Raw genomic sequence first — 17,551 nt, 5'->3', positions numbered from 1 at the left:
TGTCACGTAGGTGTGCTCAAAGCGTGGAAGTGAATAGATTTGAGTCACTTGTTCATTGCTTTGTTATTCATGAGGTCAATGATGGGTTGAAATTTGTAAACAAGGTGCCTTTACTATGCAGACAAGCACCCATGATTTTGCACTTTTTTGGAAAATAACAAATGAGCGCAAGATTGTTTCAATTTTTTTCATGAATGTAAATGACTAGTATAACTCTTTACATTGACCGTATTTACAACAACTTGAAACATCCATGCGCTCATATAAAAAATGGGCTTGCAAAATGGGGGTGTGGCCTAAAATCTATGAGAAATCGATGTAAATAACATACCCCTGCTATATTAATCACATAAATACCTAATTACAGTGCAAGGAAGTAAAAATTGAAATTAATTAACTACAATGTTTGATGGAAAGATTGAGCAAAAATATGTAGAAAATCTTTAATTTAATTTTTTGTAAATTATCGGGGGGCCAGATTTGGACATTTAAACGATTCATCCTTTATAACTTTGATAGAAGAAACAGATCTACCATCAAAATGCACAGAATATCCATAGAATTGTTACTGTGAGAAGAAGCAGATACCAATCCTGAAGTATCTGTTATCAAATCAAAAACCATAAAATATCCAGTTGACAGTCAAGTTGAGAATAAGTAAAAAGGAATTTCTTAAAGCATGAACAACATTACTACCTGGAAAAAAAAATTCATGGAAAAGGTATGAAGTATTTGCCGATGTGAAAACAAGAAAAGGACAACAGAGGCATAAAGAATCAACTTTTGAGAAATTGAAATGGAAAATTCTGAAGCATTATACAGAACGCTGTCTCCTACCATTTACACAGAGAACATATGTTTATAGGTACTAACCTTTAGGTAGAGTGAACTTAATGTTGTGAATATGGAGCTTTATTTTTTATAAAATAAAAGTGATATCAGAGTCTTTTTCATAATGCAATTTTGAACTCATTTCATATTCTGCAGAATTTTGATTTTATGTTGAGGGGTTAAGATAAAGGCAGTTAATATGAAAACTACATTGGTCAGGTAGTTTTCCAACATATCAATTGATTTAATGGCTGCAAACGATAAAACCTCGACAGTGAACAATATCGCTACAAATGGTGCTATATAAGTCATTCCAGAGTATTTTTATTAGCTGAGCTCATTGCTTATATATATAGAGCAATTAATATAGCTGGCTTTTGTCATGGTGTTCATGCAACTGGATATATGGTGACTGCATCACACCCAATTTACATTTACAAATACAGTGCTTACTCTAAAACACTGTTGAGACAAGACAAACACTAAATCAAACAAAGAAAAACTTAGGATAAACAATAATGGTAATGTATTTTCTCCACTATTCAATTGATTGCTAATTGCATAAAATGTCTGAAAAGTTTTCATCAGGTCCCCCTGTCTGCACCATATTCTATAAATAGTGGTTTTAACATTGGGCCCAAAGTACCCAAGCTTATTGACTGGATTGATTGATTATTTCTGAAAAAAAATAAAGTGCAAGATACAGTTGCAAATCTAACAGATATTTAGTGAACTCAGATAGGCTATATACTAATTTTTTACACATTATAAAAAGATGGATACTGTGAAGAAACACAGATCACTTACAGCCTGAATCACTGTGGACCTCAATCTAGCTGCCTGAACATGGATCAACTTAAAATATGTGTATGCTGTCACATTGCATTAAGTTGTTTCAAACATGTATTACCCAGTCAATCTATTGCCATTGTTCAAACAGTGATAAGGAGATAAGAGATTTTATTTCAGTCTGAAGCTTACAACAGGGGATGCTTACTCCTCCTAGGCACCTGATTCCACCTCTAAAATTTCCAGGGATCTGTGTTTAACAAGGCCGAGTCTAATTTGAGTGTGCATATCTTTGCGCAGCTTTTTAGTTTAATGCAGTCGTAGGTGCAATGTAACACCTATCCTAAGTATTGTAATTTTAATACAAAATTAACATTATATTATATTATCTGCTACTTTTATGGTTCTTAAAATGTGCTTTTAAGACAATAAATAGGAATAAACGCTGCAATGGCTTTCAGGACATCACTGTTTTCTGGTCTGTAAGAATGCATGATGCTGAAGAATGACGCATAACTTGCTTGAGTATTTAAGACGTCCATGGACATTTTATTAAAAACTGTTGACAGAAGATCAAAAGAAACATACCAGCAATCTAAACATGGTTATTTTTTACCAAAATAATTCATTTGTGCCAATATATACGAAAATGTATGCCATAATATGGCAAATTTAGAAGTATTGGGCATTGGGAAAAAATAAACTTTGTAATAATTCCTAGACCAAACCAGATGGTCAACTTTTTTGAAATTTCACAATTTGGTGCCTTTTTACAATAACTTTCATGTATTTGACTGAAAAGGAAATCCCTAGGGCAGAAATACCAAAAATATAGGGAAAATGTGATAATTTGGCGCTTTTCCAACAAATTCCCATAGGGTCTGATGTCCACTTAACCTTTATTATCTCAGGTTTATGGCTTAACTAGCATCATACCGGTATACACACTGGGTTGAGTTAATCCACAAACATAAGTTAATCTTCATTAACTTGATCCAGATCAACTTGACCTAGAAAATTGAGTTCAAAAACATTAAATTTACAAGTTACCACCTTGGTTCACTCTCTAGTATCAAATTGTGAGGATTGTCTGACAAATCATAGTGCACCTGACAACTGGGTCTGACAACTGCATTTTGATTCCTAATAAAATAAGGCATAAACAAAAGTAGGTCACTGCAACCTACTTTTTGAATTTTACAGCTATTCAATTTGTATTGATTGCACATTTTTTTAAAATTCTTATGAATTATGAACACAGCAAGAATATGATGCTGAATCTTATGTTTGTAGACCGTAAATTGAAAGAAATGGCTTACATAAGTAACCGTTTACCCTAAAAGTTGTCTTGTTCATATACATCTCGGTTAGGGATATCAATGAAATTTTTGGAGGAGAATTCTCTGATTCAATAACAAATTGTTTCGGTGTCAATCTAATGATAAAGGATTTCCTTACTTGATTCCATCAATAACATGGCAGAGGAATTATTCTCTACTGAGAAGTCTATGAATCAAAATGGCCTTCATCCACGCAAACTCAACAATAGATTATAGGCAGAGGTTAGTACTCTTTGTGTGATGGTATTAAAATTTCTTTGTAGTAATTCTTACTGATACAAGAATTCTTATTTGCAAAAAAATATTAGTTAGTCACTTCCATTAGCTGAAGATGACAGGATATATATAAAGCTGATTGTTTGATTTCCTATCTATAATTTGATATTCTATTTCTAACATTAATAGGTCCCTGGTGACACAGACATAGTGTGGCACATTCTGTGTAATAAAGTCTACCTCTATATTGATCTGAATCATACCAACATCCACATTATAGATATTACATTTAATCATCTCCGTCTATAAACGGCATATACCCTTGGTGGTCCCTACTTAAATGTTCTGTCTCAGAACCAATTGCTCAAAAATGTAAATACAAAATCAAACATAAACAAATACATATAAATCCAAGAAACTTTGGCATTTAAAAAGATGATGCTATCATCTTTATTGTACATGTATTTTACTATGGGAAAACTGAAGCTCTTCAATGCCACTCTTGTAGTCATTTATGTACTTGTATACAGATGTACAATGCTGGTCAGTTATGTACTTGTCTATAGGTGTACAATGCTGGACAGTTATGTACTTGCATGTCTACAAGTGTACAATGCTGGTTAGTTATATACTTGTCTACAAGTGTACAATGCTGGTCAGTTATGTATAGAGGTGTGCAATGCTGGTCAGTGACGTACTTGTCTACAGATGTACAATGTACTTGTCTACCAGTGTAAAATGCTTGTCAGTTATGTAGTTGTCTATAGGTAACAATGCTGATCAGTTATGCACTTGTCTACAGGTGTACAATGTTGGACAGTTAGGAACTTATGTACAGTTGTACAATGCTGGTCACTTATGTACTTGTCTACAGTTGTACAATGCTGGTCAGTTAAGTACTTGTCTATAGGTGTACAATGCTGGTCAGTAAATAAACTTGTTTACAGTTGTACAATGCTGGTCAGTTATGTGCTTGTCTACCTCTATACAATGCTGGCCATGTAGTTATGAAGTTGTCTACTTATTCACAATGTCATTCAGTTATGTACTAGTCTGCTTGTATACAATGCTGGTCAGTTTTGTGCTTGTCTACTTATGCACAATGTTAGTCAGTTATGTATGTGTCTATAATGCTGGTCAGTTATGTATTTGTCTACAGATGTACAATACTGGTCATTTATGTACTTTTCTACAGGTGTGCAATGCCATGTTATGTATTTGTCTACAGGTGTACAGTGCTGGTCAGTGATGTACCATCCTCACAATGTCAAGGTTTTGTGATTTCTGAACTCCACACAAACCCTTGACATAAGTCGCTATTTAAAAGTTGGGTTTGTGGTTACACATGACGTAATGGGTAATTATAAACTAACCAATGAGGATACATTTTTCAAATTCATCATTTTCAAATGGCCCAACTCCAGAGCATATCTTTTGTGATTGTTAGGAGGATGATCTTCCAAAAATTAATCCCCGATGTTTCATTTAATGTAACTAGTCACAAATCCTACAATATCAACACTTTCCATTTGAAAGACAAGTCGTATTTGTTTACAAAACTTACCTACAATAAAAGCTGTTTTCTGATTGGTTCCAGTCCTAAACCAGGAACAAATGAAATGGTAGCTTTCTAGCCCAACTTATAAATAGCGACTTATGTCAAGGGTTTGTGTGGAGTTCCGAAATCACAAAACCTTGACATTGTGAGGATGGTGATGTATTTGCCTACAGATGTAAAATGCCATGTTATGTACTTGTTTACAAGTGTACAATGTGGGTCAGTTATATTGTCTACAGGTGTATGGTGTAGGTCAGTAACTTATCTACAAGTGTACAATGCTGGTCAGTAAGGTACTTATCTCCAAGTGTACAATGCTGGTCAGTAATGTACTTGTCTACAGGCATACAATGCTGGTCAGTAATGTACTTGTCTACAGGCATACAATGCTGGTCAGTAATGTACTTGTCTACAGGCGTACAATGCTGGTCAGTAATGTACTTGTCTACAGGTGTACAATGCTGGACAGTTATGTACTTTTCTACAGGTATATAATGCTAGCTAATAGTTCACTTGTTTACTCAAGATGTGTACAATGCTGATCAGTTATATTCCTCTACATAAGGTATACATGCACCATCTTCATAAACACAATGTTGGTCAATTGAGTATATTGTCTACTTGTGTAAGATATAAGGTATATAGTTGTAAAGTTGTGAAGTCTACATGTGAAAATTACTGCTATTTAAGTTTATCTACTGTCTTTAAGCACTGTAAACAAGCATGGGAGATTTTTTTTGTGAATTTTGCATTGAGTAAAGTTTTGCAAAATTTATCACTACATGGATGAAATTTTAAGGTAACGAACAATATTCAATCTTAAAAGTCCAATAAAATGATACAAATTTGGAGCAGAGTAAACATAGACCTCAAAATTTAGAGGTGGGATCAGGTGCCATGGAGGAGTGAGCATCCCCTGCCAACCAGTCACACCCCACATGTGCTCCTTGTCATGAAAAAAAAAAAACGGAAAAATCTGTAGACATTTCAGTGTATAAATAATGACCTAACAATTAGTATGAAAAACTTTAGTCAGCATTTGACTCAATGATAGGTTGTATGTGCTGACATGGTCATTGTATTGACCATAAAACTTGCGAAATGATGACTTCAAATGAGACTTGATATCTTTGTTTAATCAACTTGATTGTCAATAGCTTGCCTAGTTTTAGTTTTAGAAATTGTTCATACATAGAGCATGGACTGTTTAAAGTAATGTACAAACCAAAATATTTTGTGAATTCTTTAACTTCTGCAAAAATCCCCACCCCCTGCAAACCCTGTCACATTATAGGAATTGCAAAATTTTATCTCTTAAAAATATCCATGTTTACAGTATTGATTCAGAGGTAGATTACAGTAACTCATACATGCCAACTTTCCCGATTTAGGCGGGATCCTCCCGATTTTACCCTTTGATCCCGCTCTCCCGATCGGGAAAGCAAAATTGCCCTAAAATCCCGATTTGAAAGAAATTCACCCTAAAATTTCCGATTTTCAGAGTTTCCCTACCGCAATATTTTGTCAATCGGGATTAGAATATCAGACTTGTTTATTCAATGCACACAGATTAGTCCTTTGTTTATTTAACTCAGACAGAGGTGTTAATTAGCCACAGGAAATCACTTCTCGCTTGAACGCACACAGCTGTCCAGGTACAGGTAACATATAGCCTGGAGCAGTTAGGGGATTAAACTTTTCAGTCAGAAGGGGTATGCATAGTGAAACACATAGATTTAGGGGTTAATTAAATATCATTTTATTAAAAACAAAAATTAAATACAGTGATATGATAAACTATCAACAAAATCGGAATTAACACTGATTAATCCTTGTTGATCGTTTCTTAAAAACGAAAGTAGAAAACAACAAAGCATAGCTGCTGATTTTATCTGCTTGTAATAAAAATATTGTAAATTTTACCGGTTAAAATGAGATAAAAATAATTTAGATGAAACAAAAAAGTCTTATACCTCAAGTACACTGAATCCCCCCCCCCCCCCATGTAATATGACAAGGGAATACCCACACGACACTGCCAGGATTAATATGAAAAAGTTCATCATGATTATAACAATTTTAATTTTTGTTTTGGATAGGGGGTATCCTTGTTATAAATAATTGATGATCTCAAGAGTAAATTCATTTCTTCAAATTGTTTTGTGTGTGTGATAAAATTAATCATCATGATGTCTACTTATTAATAGGGAATAAAATGACACTTCTATTTAAAGTACATACCACAAACAAATTTTCCTATCTCTCTCTCTCTCTCTGTCTCACACTCACACACTCACTCACACACACAATGCATTGCAATTTTTCAATATTTCTTTCAATTTAATGTCTAATAAGGAAATTCTAATTGTGTAAAATGTAAATATAGAATTTAACAAATGTTTCCCAGAAACTGTACAGTAACAAAACCTTATATATATATTTCTAAAACTTTCCAAAAAAATTTATTTGAACTGAAAGTTGTACATTTTCACCAAATTATGTGTCTTTTTCAAACATAATGTTGTTAAACTAAAAAGAAATTTGAATTTTGGAAGGAAAAAATTTGTTTGTATTAATTATTCTTAAATTGTATTAACAAGTGATATTGATATTATAAATTAAAAAAAAAATGGGATAAACATTTATTTTCACGACAAAATGTCGCGAATTTAAAGCTTTGAAAATTGTCATCACGCGCAAAATCCCCCATGGGAATTTTCAAAAGTTGGCATGTATGGTAACTGCGAGGTAAAAATGTTTAAATAAATAAATATGTTTATTTTATGATGTATATGAGGATGAAACTGTAAATGAACTTTTTTCCACAGGGTTATAATTCCATGAAATCACAGCATCTGTTCAATCCCTGGGTAAAAAATTATGCTGATTTCTTGTATTGCAATAGTCCGAAATATCTGACATTTTTCCTAGCTTTTTTACGATTTTGGTATTTTACGTGCTAGGAAAACGCCAGTACCCGCGCCATTACATAAACTGGGTCGCCGCCTCCAACCGGAGGCAACATTCTCGGGTCAATTTTCGATACTTACGAACTGAATTAAAAGTCAAACTCACAATTTATCAATAGTACAATACTTTTAGTACTCATCAACATTGTTTTTATGGTTCGTTTATAAAATATACAATACGATGAAAACATTTTATCTAACTCTTGAGATTTGTTTTCATTTCGTGCATTTTAAAATCTTACAAATCCCATATTAAAATGTGGAGTGATGTTTTCTTTTCATCGATATTGGTGAGTACTAGAAGCATTGTTCTACTGATAAATTTTGAGTTCGACATTTAATTCGGTACGTAAGTATCGAAAACCAACTCCGGGTGGAGACAGCGAAATTTCCAGTTTTCATAATGGCGCTGGTTCTGACATTTTCCTGGCACATAAAATATCAAAATCGTGAAAATAGCCTGGAAAACATCAGATATTTTGGACTAGTATTGCAAGTGTATGTCTTAACTCAGTTAATAACTGCTCGTAATTACACTGTGAAAAATTTCCATGGAAAATCTCGGACCATGTACATAGCATAAATTATTTCCCACACAGAAAAAAGTACATCTACAGTAACTGACCTATAGAAATAATCACATGCTTCAGGTTAGTTATAACCTCATACATGCCAAAAATAGACAATTATTCCTTAAAATTTTGTAGGATTCCTTATATGACCAAAATATAATTATAACACTCAGAAAAACACTTCCTTATGGTCCTGTTTTGAAATTCAATGCACTTTAAGTTTCACAAAAATTAATAATTTTAAGATACATACACCTCTTCTTAATTATGAGCTGCAGTAATTATTTACATTTTTGAGTCTGATGCTTATCATCAATGCACTCAAAAACATAAATTTTCAACATGATTGCAAAATCAGTCTGAACAACTGTTTAATAATAACCAAAACATAACTGTGTTTATGTCATACCATATGATAAATGCCCCAAAATTAAATAAAGTGTATAATTAAACTACCTACACCTGTCAAGGATGTATTCTAAAAAAAGGTGAACAAAAACCCAGACCACCATGTGTTTAACCTCTAAGTTGGAATCAGAAGTCAGCCTAGAAAAACATCAGAGGGAGTTACTGCTGAGAATAATTTAATCTGTATGCTTGTGATGAGAGGGGGAATCCTAATTAGTATTCTGACAAAACAATTTCTATAGCAGGCAAGAAACTGTTTAGAAGACACACGGATTATCAGTTCCTGTCCATAGCAATACTTGCTATATGACCATGATTTTACAAGTGTTTGTTTTTTATCTTTTCAGTGTCATGAACTTTTAGACTGACATGGGAGTGATCATAGAATTACTAACTGAATACAAGAAATAACATTAAATTAAGCAATTATCATTTCTTGAGGGATTGCGTTAAGTAATTTTAATATACACATGTACATGAATAATTAATCCTTTAACTGCATTAATTATTCATAAGAAATCCTTAAACATTAACATGATGATGATAATCAGCTGATCCAAAGCATTCCCTGTTCTCTGTCAAATTCATGTATGTATCCAAAATGCAGTTATATTTTATCTTACAGTGTATGTTGTTTTTTTTTTTAATATTATAATAATTATGGACAGAAGAATAACATAAGAAATTGCCACACCTTATTTTATAAAATACTTGAAGGTATTCAGCAATTTAAGCCTCATCAAATTGTGATTGTATAAATATCTAGATTTTGGGGAAAAAACATAAATTAAATTTTAAAAACAATTTAATCAAAGGGAAAATAAATTGTTTTTGTGAAATAAATCAAAAAATTTTCTATTCTTACACACATGAATAAAATCTAACCCAACATTTGCAACAAATGACTTTTTCTTTATCAACTTTGGGTAATATGTTATGGAAGTAACGAAAATAAAACAATGTGTTGATAAAGTATATAATGATCTTACATAAATTTTGAACTGTGGCATTTTGACACATCACTATGTCACCACACCAATCATCTGTAGACAAGACAATTTTTTCCTCCCTCTTTTAAAATAATTCACTCCAGCATACATTGAACAGAACATCCCTAAGAAGCTGGCATTACTTAAGGTGAAATGTTTGGATGCTGGTAATAACACTCGAGAATCAATTTAACCAGTTCCTGACATAAGAAAGAGCAGGTTAATTACACTTCTAAAAGTAAACAAGAAATTCTCCCTTGCTTTCATCCTTATCACAAGACTGGGCTCTTAAACATTAGTTAATTGAATAATCCTAATCATTTCTAAAGAAAGTAAAAACATACTGTGCAAATTGTAACTTGACTAAAAGAAATGTAATAACAATAGATGTGAACCTTAGCAAAAGCGTTAAATCCTTATTTCAAATAAATTCATTTACTTTGAAATTGGTTTTTTTTTTGTTTTAAGCAGAATGTAATGTGTTTGACCACAGCAAATTATACCATCAAAATAGGAGGCTAATGAGCCACAATGCTCACCTGACAGAAACAATTTATTGATATTAATTTCAAAGAGGATCCCTATTCATATTGAAAAAGTCTATATATTTCTACCCTAGGTATATCTTCAACTAAATGTGGTCCTAATTTTCTTAAGTGGAAGATTTTAAAATTTTCCTCTTACATATTCCAATATAAAACTTTTATATTCAGTGGAAGTGTGACCAATCCAAAGCCCGCGAGCTTAAAGAAAAAAAAAATGAAAATCTTATCTTTAACAAACTTTTTGTTAAGTTTTGTCTTTTCTGGTTTTTGAGAAAATTTTCAATAAATGACCATATCCTAATTTCACATTTTTTAAAGAATTTTCCTTCCTTTATACCCACTAGATCTTAATTTAAATAAACTTCACCTCTTCACCCAATGATGCTCAGCAACGAATCTGACTGGAATTGGTGTAGAGGTTCAGAAGAAGTGAAGTGAAAAGTTTGCCCACAAAACAATAAACATACATGCATCGGACAAACTTTGATCAGAGAAGCTTACTATAGCCTATGGCTCAAGTGAGCTAAAAATAGAGCACATCAAAAGATGATGAATGTCTATTATCTATTGAGAACTGGCATCCATCCAACCAGAACAATAATTATCACTTCCCTTCATTCTAAACTGACCGAGAATTGATTGTAAACAGAGAAGAGCTGGGGATCTAAGCATTTCCTATGTGTTTTTTTAAAGCAATTTAGCTGCTGGTTATAGTTCATTACACAATGACAAATGAACATATGTTTGTGTCTCTACAAGTTTCTAGATATTTTTCCTCAACAGAGAGTCATTCAGCATACAAAGACATTAAATAATTCCCTCATCCCTCTAGGGTAGCTTTTCAATTAACAACTAGTGGATATTTACAAAAATAAACCATAACCCCCAATAAAGGTTTGGTTTTCTTATAATGGGGTTACATTAACGAGTGCAAAAGTATGATGTGGGGTAATGTCAAGGGCCAGTTGAAAAGTCTCATTAATGCCATCCATCTTTCATACTGCTCAAAAATAACTACATCATAACATTGTCAGCTCGTCTTAATATAAGTTTTAATTCATACGACAAGTCAAAACTTTTGGTGTAGTGCATCCCATCTAAACTTCATTGTTTTATGATGCAAGTTTGAAATATATGAATGCAAAAGACATCTTAAGTTATGGCTTGGATTTTTTTCCTCAAGTTAAGAAATGGGAAAGGGAAAACAAATGTAATACAAATGTAATAATCTTTAGAATTAATGTATTACTATAAGAGTATACTGTAAATCCCTTTTTATTTGGGAGAACTTTATTTTCGTGTAATTACACGAGGCCATCTGTTTCTGAAAATTTCATTCTTGCGTATACTAGTATTATTAAAGATTAATAGAACAATAACAAGAAATCACAAAAATGTTATCTTGCTTATAAATACAATATTACTATCTCATGAAAATAAAGTGTCATGAAAATTTGGTGATCTACAGTATACAATACATAGAGTGTGTGCTATACATGCAGTCTTGCCCCAGAATGATTTGAAAATTAGTTGTCATTTTACTTTTCTACTGGATTATGCCTTAAATCTTGTTATAATATTAAACTGAAACTCTAACTTTTCTTCTTAATAGAAAAGCTACATGAAGGGGCATAGATATTGCATTTATCTGTGTGTCTGTTTGTTGGGATCAGATTCTTTTCCTCACATCCCATACTAAAGAGTGTAAAATGTACTTACAATCATCTCGGAAACGAGGCTCAGCATTTGGACCAACTCGAGCGAGTGTGCGAATCAACTCAATTATGACTTCATGTTCATTTCTGTAGACTGGGTCATCCATAAAGGTTATAAACTGCATGTAAACTCTGTCTAACATCTGAAAATAACAAAACCAATTTATGAATACCCTGTCTCACATCTGCAAATAACAAAAACTATATATATACTTCGTCTAACAAACCAATGTATGTTTACACTGTGTAACATCTGAAAATAAAAATAACAAATTATGTATACTTTGCCAAACATCTGAAAATCACAAAAAAATTAATATATGTATACTTTGTCTAACATTTAAAATTAACAAAAACAACTTTGCTTAACATCTAAAAGTAACAAACCCAGTGTACATTTTCTAGAATCTGAGGTAATAAATCTAGTGTACCAGGTATTCAAAAAAGGTTCATTACAGTTAGTGTTGTCGGATCGGATGATTTTTAGTAACTAGTTACTTGCTTACTTTTCCTATCCAGTACCCGGTTACTAGCATGGTTTTTCTTCAGACCTCGAAACATCCTTGCTCCCAGTATATATTCAATACATACTGTTATATATGTAACGTCGTTACAATTTCCATATTTAACATTTATATACCGGCCAATATCAAATGCACTGTAGATGCACTTCATATATTTTTAATTACAAAAAGACAAATTAAAATTTCTAAATGAATTTGTTCTTGAATATCCCATAATAGTTAGCAATTTTTGCGGGGTGTCCTTTATATAACACTGGTTTCAGTTACATTTCTGTGTATGTTAATTTCATTTTACATATTTTACACCTTTTGGATTTAAATTCTTTTAAAACATTTAGGAATCTATGCTTTTGATGGCTGTGGCGGCATCTTGTTTAAAATTAATCCTGTACTGCGGACTAGCACAGTATAAGTGAGGTAATTATAATTAACCCCGGTCATTTAAATTGTATATACCCCTTTGCAATCAAAGCTTTCAATTAGATAAACTGGGAAAACTAAGTGTTATCAAAACAAATTGGTCGTGTTTGTGAAATGCTAGTCAGATCCGATCATCAAGTCTATAACGTTAAATAACCATAAATAAAATGGGCGTGTAAGTAATCGCTTTTGAACAAAATAGCATTCCTTTTCTACTTTTGTCTATACATGTATATCCGAGTAACCGAGTACACTGTAGCAGTTTTACTAACCGATACTCACATCTTTTGACAATTAACCGGTTAACCGGGTACTCGTTGACAACACTAATTACAGTGCATGCCAATTTTCAAGTTTATAGTATTAGTGAAGCAAAAAAGTGTTGAAAATGTTTGTGGTTTTCTTAAACAACCCTTGAATACTCTATCTAGCATTTGAACTTACAGGAAAAGAGGGATTTTAAATATGAAGCTGTAGTAACACACAGGACACGGTAGTGCAGAGCTTTACAATAGCAAAGTACTTGTAGATTTTTTATTTGTGTTAAATTGAAGATTTCTTAAAGGGTCAACTTTACAAATACTTACATCAACAAGAGACACATTCTCTATTATGGCTCCAAGAGCAGGAATGGTAGCTGTTCTGACATTACTGTAAAATACCAAAAAGATTCTGGTATTACTGTATAGCGGGTTTCTTTAGCAAGTGTAAAATTTGCCATTTTACTTGGGAAAAGATATGCCAATAACTTTGGCGGAACATTTTTTGCATTCAGTGCAGAGAGAGAGGAAGTAAATTTTCTAAAGTTTTCCGCAGGTTTGTACATTTGAATCTTGATTTATATGAGAGTTTAAGAGAAACCAAAATATAGATACAATGGTAAAAAGATTGATCAAAGCTATATTTCTTGTGCTCTGTACTTATAAGTGAGGGTGCAAACTTATCGATTTAAATTTAGCAATCTACTACCAAATCACTAAAATAAACCAAAAAATCTGCTATACAGAATTTGTCAAGCACACATATTTGTGATAATCTGTCATTTCAGATGACACATACATGTATATTTCCAAACAATGTACTCACATTTCAGCATCAGTTCCAAGTGTGACTAGTGCAGGAAAGACTCTGGTAGAGATGAGATTCTCTCCAACACCTTTCACCATCAACTGCAGAAAAAAACCCTCTGTGATATCACTAAAAATTACACCATTTTTATATTCATATTTCATGGATATTAGAACAGTTACATTCTGTGTGAATTCACTGTTTTCTTGAACATGAGAATTACTTGCCTCAAACAGTCTTGCAGCTGAAGCTCGGACTTGGGAAGAGGAGTGCACCACTCCATCCCAAAGGACAGTCAACAACAGCTCATGGTTACTGGGGTTGGCACTAGGGAGAGACAAGACATAATATGATGGAGGACAAACTTCTAAGTTCAAAAGGGGCACAACTCCCAGAAAAAAAAATTAAGAAATTCCTGCAACTATGCACACCTACACAGTAAGAACTACCTGAGTTCAGTGAATGCTGCTTTTAGATTGGCTAGTAAGACTTACCTAAATTCAGTAAATTCTGCCTTTAAGACTGTTTTATAAGACCTACCTAAGTTCAGTAAATGCTGCCTATGGGACTGTTTTATAAGAGCTACCTGAGTTCAGTAAATGCTGCCTTTAGGACTATTTTATAAGACCTACCTGAGTTCAGTAAATGCTGTCTTTAGGACTGTTTTATCAAACCTACCTGAGTTCAGTAAATGCTGCCTTTAGGCTGTCTAGGGGGGCTTGATACATGGATAAAGTACATAGGATTTCTTGTAGGAACTGAATCAGCTGCTGTCTGTCTTCCTCCTAGTAAGTAAGAATGAGCATAGATACAATGGTAAAAAAATACAAACAAAAATATGATTAAAAATTATCGATAGAAAGTTTGGAATTAATATGTAAGAAAAGGTAAATCTAGAAAGGAATGTACAGAATTAAATGCTGACAAGACTCCCGCTGCATACACAGGGACAATACAGGTGGTGACACTGGTCTGTTTGGCAGCCGCATAACCGCGGTGGTCTGAGTGCAGAAAGGTTGCAATAGATATACTTAACGACATAAAATTTATATATACCTTATGCATCAGCATGACATGTACATGTACATTTATATTATAAACAGACAACATAATATCTATTATTTCTGACATGAATTCACTGGTTTCAAAGATATAATTGATTGTCATACCATTACTTTCTTAAATGAATTTTACTTTTTACTGATGATGATTATCTTTTAGCATATACATGTATAATTACCAGTGTGCTCATCTGTCAAAACCAACAGCTCTATGAATTTTGGTCTCATCTAAATACAAAAATAGAATCATGTGGATCAATATGAATAAAATATATTCATTTCATGTATGTAAAGTAAAGTATTTAACATTTGTAGTTTTACAAAAAGAAAATAAACTGGAAATGCTACCTATTCCTTGGGACACAACACTCACCTGAGTCACAGGTTCAAAAGAATGTGAGCATACAAGTGCATATGTAAATTAAACAAGAAGCCCAAGGGCCTTAAAGGTCACCTGATTACAATATAACCCTGTAATGGATACATGGAATGGCAAGTTTATAATTGCAGTCAAATCTCATTATCTAGAACTCGATTGGGCTGAGAAAAAAATTCAAAATATCCAAGGGTTTGAAATAGTGAGATTAAACCACATAATAAAAATGTGACTTCCTCCTCACTTCTACATATCCATAAATCCATCAATTCAATTTTTTATTCCTTTGCTCATAGAACAATGGTTGCAGAGAAGAAGCTGAAAATGTTCAGATGTAAACACAGACTTGGGCAAAATTTGACCCCATACCAATCTTACACATGGCTGTCAAGAGTATAAACTTGAACGTTTATTACATGATGATGCTTATACATAATTTGAACTTCTTCTGGAACTGTTGATTTTTAAACAAAGAATTCTTATTATTTCTATAGCATCCAATGTTTAAATATGACACTCCCTTCTGGTTCCATCCCAGTCCTAGGAGTCAATATTCAAACATATTGGTATGCTAATATTCCAATTAGAGACATTATAACCGTGCTGTTTTTGAGAAGATGATTCAAGTTTATTTTACCCCTATAAATTCTCATATACATGTATAGCTCTGACCCTATCCAAACCCCAAGCATCAATATATGAACATACTTGAATCTATGCTGCAAGCAAATACCTGTATATTTATTGCTAGTCTTTGGTATTACTTTTCTTGGAAATATTATTACCATAAAAACTTCCAATGTATATTTTTTTTAATTTAATTTTAGCCCTATGTGCCCAAACGCTGTAAAAAGTTTATAGACTACACCAATGACACCAGACGCTTTTTTTTCAGAATAGCTCATTTCATTCAATGGTTCAGAAGAGGAAATAAAACTTGCCTTTTTCTCCACGAACACTTTGCCAAACGTCCGAGACAACAAGAAGAAACAACGACACAGACTATTAACTATTTTAGGTAGGGCTAATCCGGCACCTAATACAACTTCTAATAATCTAGGAATTCTGAAAAAAATCAAAGGTACATGTACATTAGGTTACTATTCTGTGACACATTTAACCTGAATTTATTTATATACAAATGGCATAAATCTGACCTGATTGATATTCATACATACATGTAGTCTATTATCTTATGCATATCTGATATTGTTGTTCACTTACAAATTGTTCACAACCCAATTAAATGAATCCCATGGTTCAAACCATTCTTGACCAATATGATGTTCAAACAGGTGAACAAGGGCAGATAATTGATCTTTGTCACCACATACCACCTTAAAATCTGTAAGCAATGAGCTGGGTTTGGGAAACCGAGATACTGCAAAGAATAAAAGTAAGGAATATTGACATTTTTTTTCCTCTTGAAAATTAAGTCTTAAACATGAATTTCTGCAAAATCAGAAGATTCAATCTAATACGCATGACATAAATGCTGATTGCCACACTTCTTTTTGAAGCACATACATGTATAATTAGAAATAGATGGATGCACAAAGAAAATAAGGTCATATAGAAAGCCTTGAAACATGCACTAGTTATCGGTAAGTGAAGATATCTTACATTGTTTTTTTTAGAGGGAATGAGGTAAATGCAAATTGCTAAATGAATGATAGAATAGAAAATGTGAATAACACTGCATCCTCTGGTAACAGCAAAAAAAAAAAAAAAAAGAGGCCCATGGGCCACATCGCTCACCTGAGCACATTAGCTAGACACAAATCAGTTCAGTATTGAAAAGATTACTGGGGGTTGGGGGGGGGGGGGTTGGGGGGGTTGAATTTTAAACTACCTGATGATGCTTCGATGTCAATATAACAAATGGCTTTGTTGTACTTGAGAAGATTTTTAAAAAAAATTTTCCCATATATTCCTTTGTAAAATTTTGATCCCCCATTGTGGATCCTCCCTATCCCAGGGGTCATCATTTGAACAAAACTTGAGTCTACACTACCCAAGGATGCTTCCATATCAATATGACTAAACATAGCTTTTCTGTTCTTGAGAAGAAATATTTTTTCTATGTGTTCTTATGTAAAACTTTCGATCCCCATTGGGTCCCACCCTACCCCTGGGGGGTAACATTTGAAAAAAAAATTGAATTTACACT

The 17,551-nt window shown here is 33.0% G+C and overlaps 1 protein-coding gene across 1 annotated transcript in view; it reads right to left on the bottom strand.

The window, feature by feature from the left end:
• Positions 1-17,551, bottom strand: part of LOC133172095 (RAB11-binding protein RELCH homolog) — an 86,779-nt gene that overhangs the window by 54,469 nt on the left and 14,759 nt on the right. The window contains exons 16-24 of the mRNA XM_061306903.1: positions 16,606-16,762; positions 16,323-16,446; positions 15,185-15,233; positions 14,854-14,945; positions 14,623-14,729; positions 14,172-14,271; positions 13,963-14,045; positions 13,464-13,527; positions 11,937-12,075 (exon numbers count right to left, since the gene is read on the bottom strand). Of these exons, the coding sequence (XP_061162887.1) occupies positions 11,937-12,075; positions 13,464-13,527; positions 13,963-14,045; positions 14,172-14,271; positions 14,623-14,729; positions 14,854-14,945; positions 15,185-15,233; positions 16,323-16,446; positions 16,606-16,762 (915 nt within the window). The remainder of the gene's footprint in view (positions 1-11,936; positions 12,076-13,463; positions 13,528-13,962; positions 14,046-14,171; positions 14,272-14,622; positions 14,730-14,853; positions 14,946-15,184; positions 15,234-16,322; positions 16,447-16,605; positions 16,763-17,551) is intronic.

This window comes from Saccostrea echinata, unplaced genomic scaffold (assembly GCF_033153115.1).
Source record: "Saccostrea echinata isolate AGI-Se365-2 ecotype Australia unplaced genomic scaffold, CSIRO_AGI_Sech_v1 ptg000054l, whole genome shotgun sequence".
NCBI lineage: Eukaryota > Metazoa > Mollusca > Bivalvia > Ostreida > Ostreidae > Saccostrea > Saccostrea echinata.
Note: the sequence above shows the minus strand (reverse complement) of the source record. Positions and strands in the feature narration are given on the sequence as shown.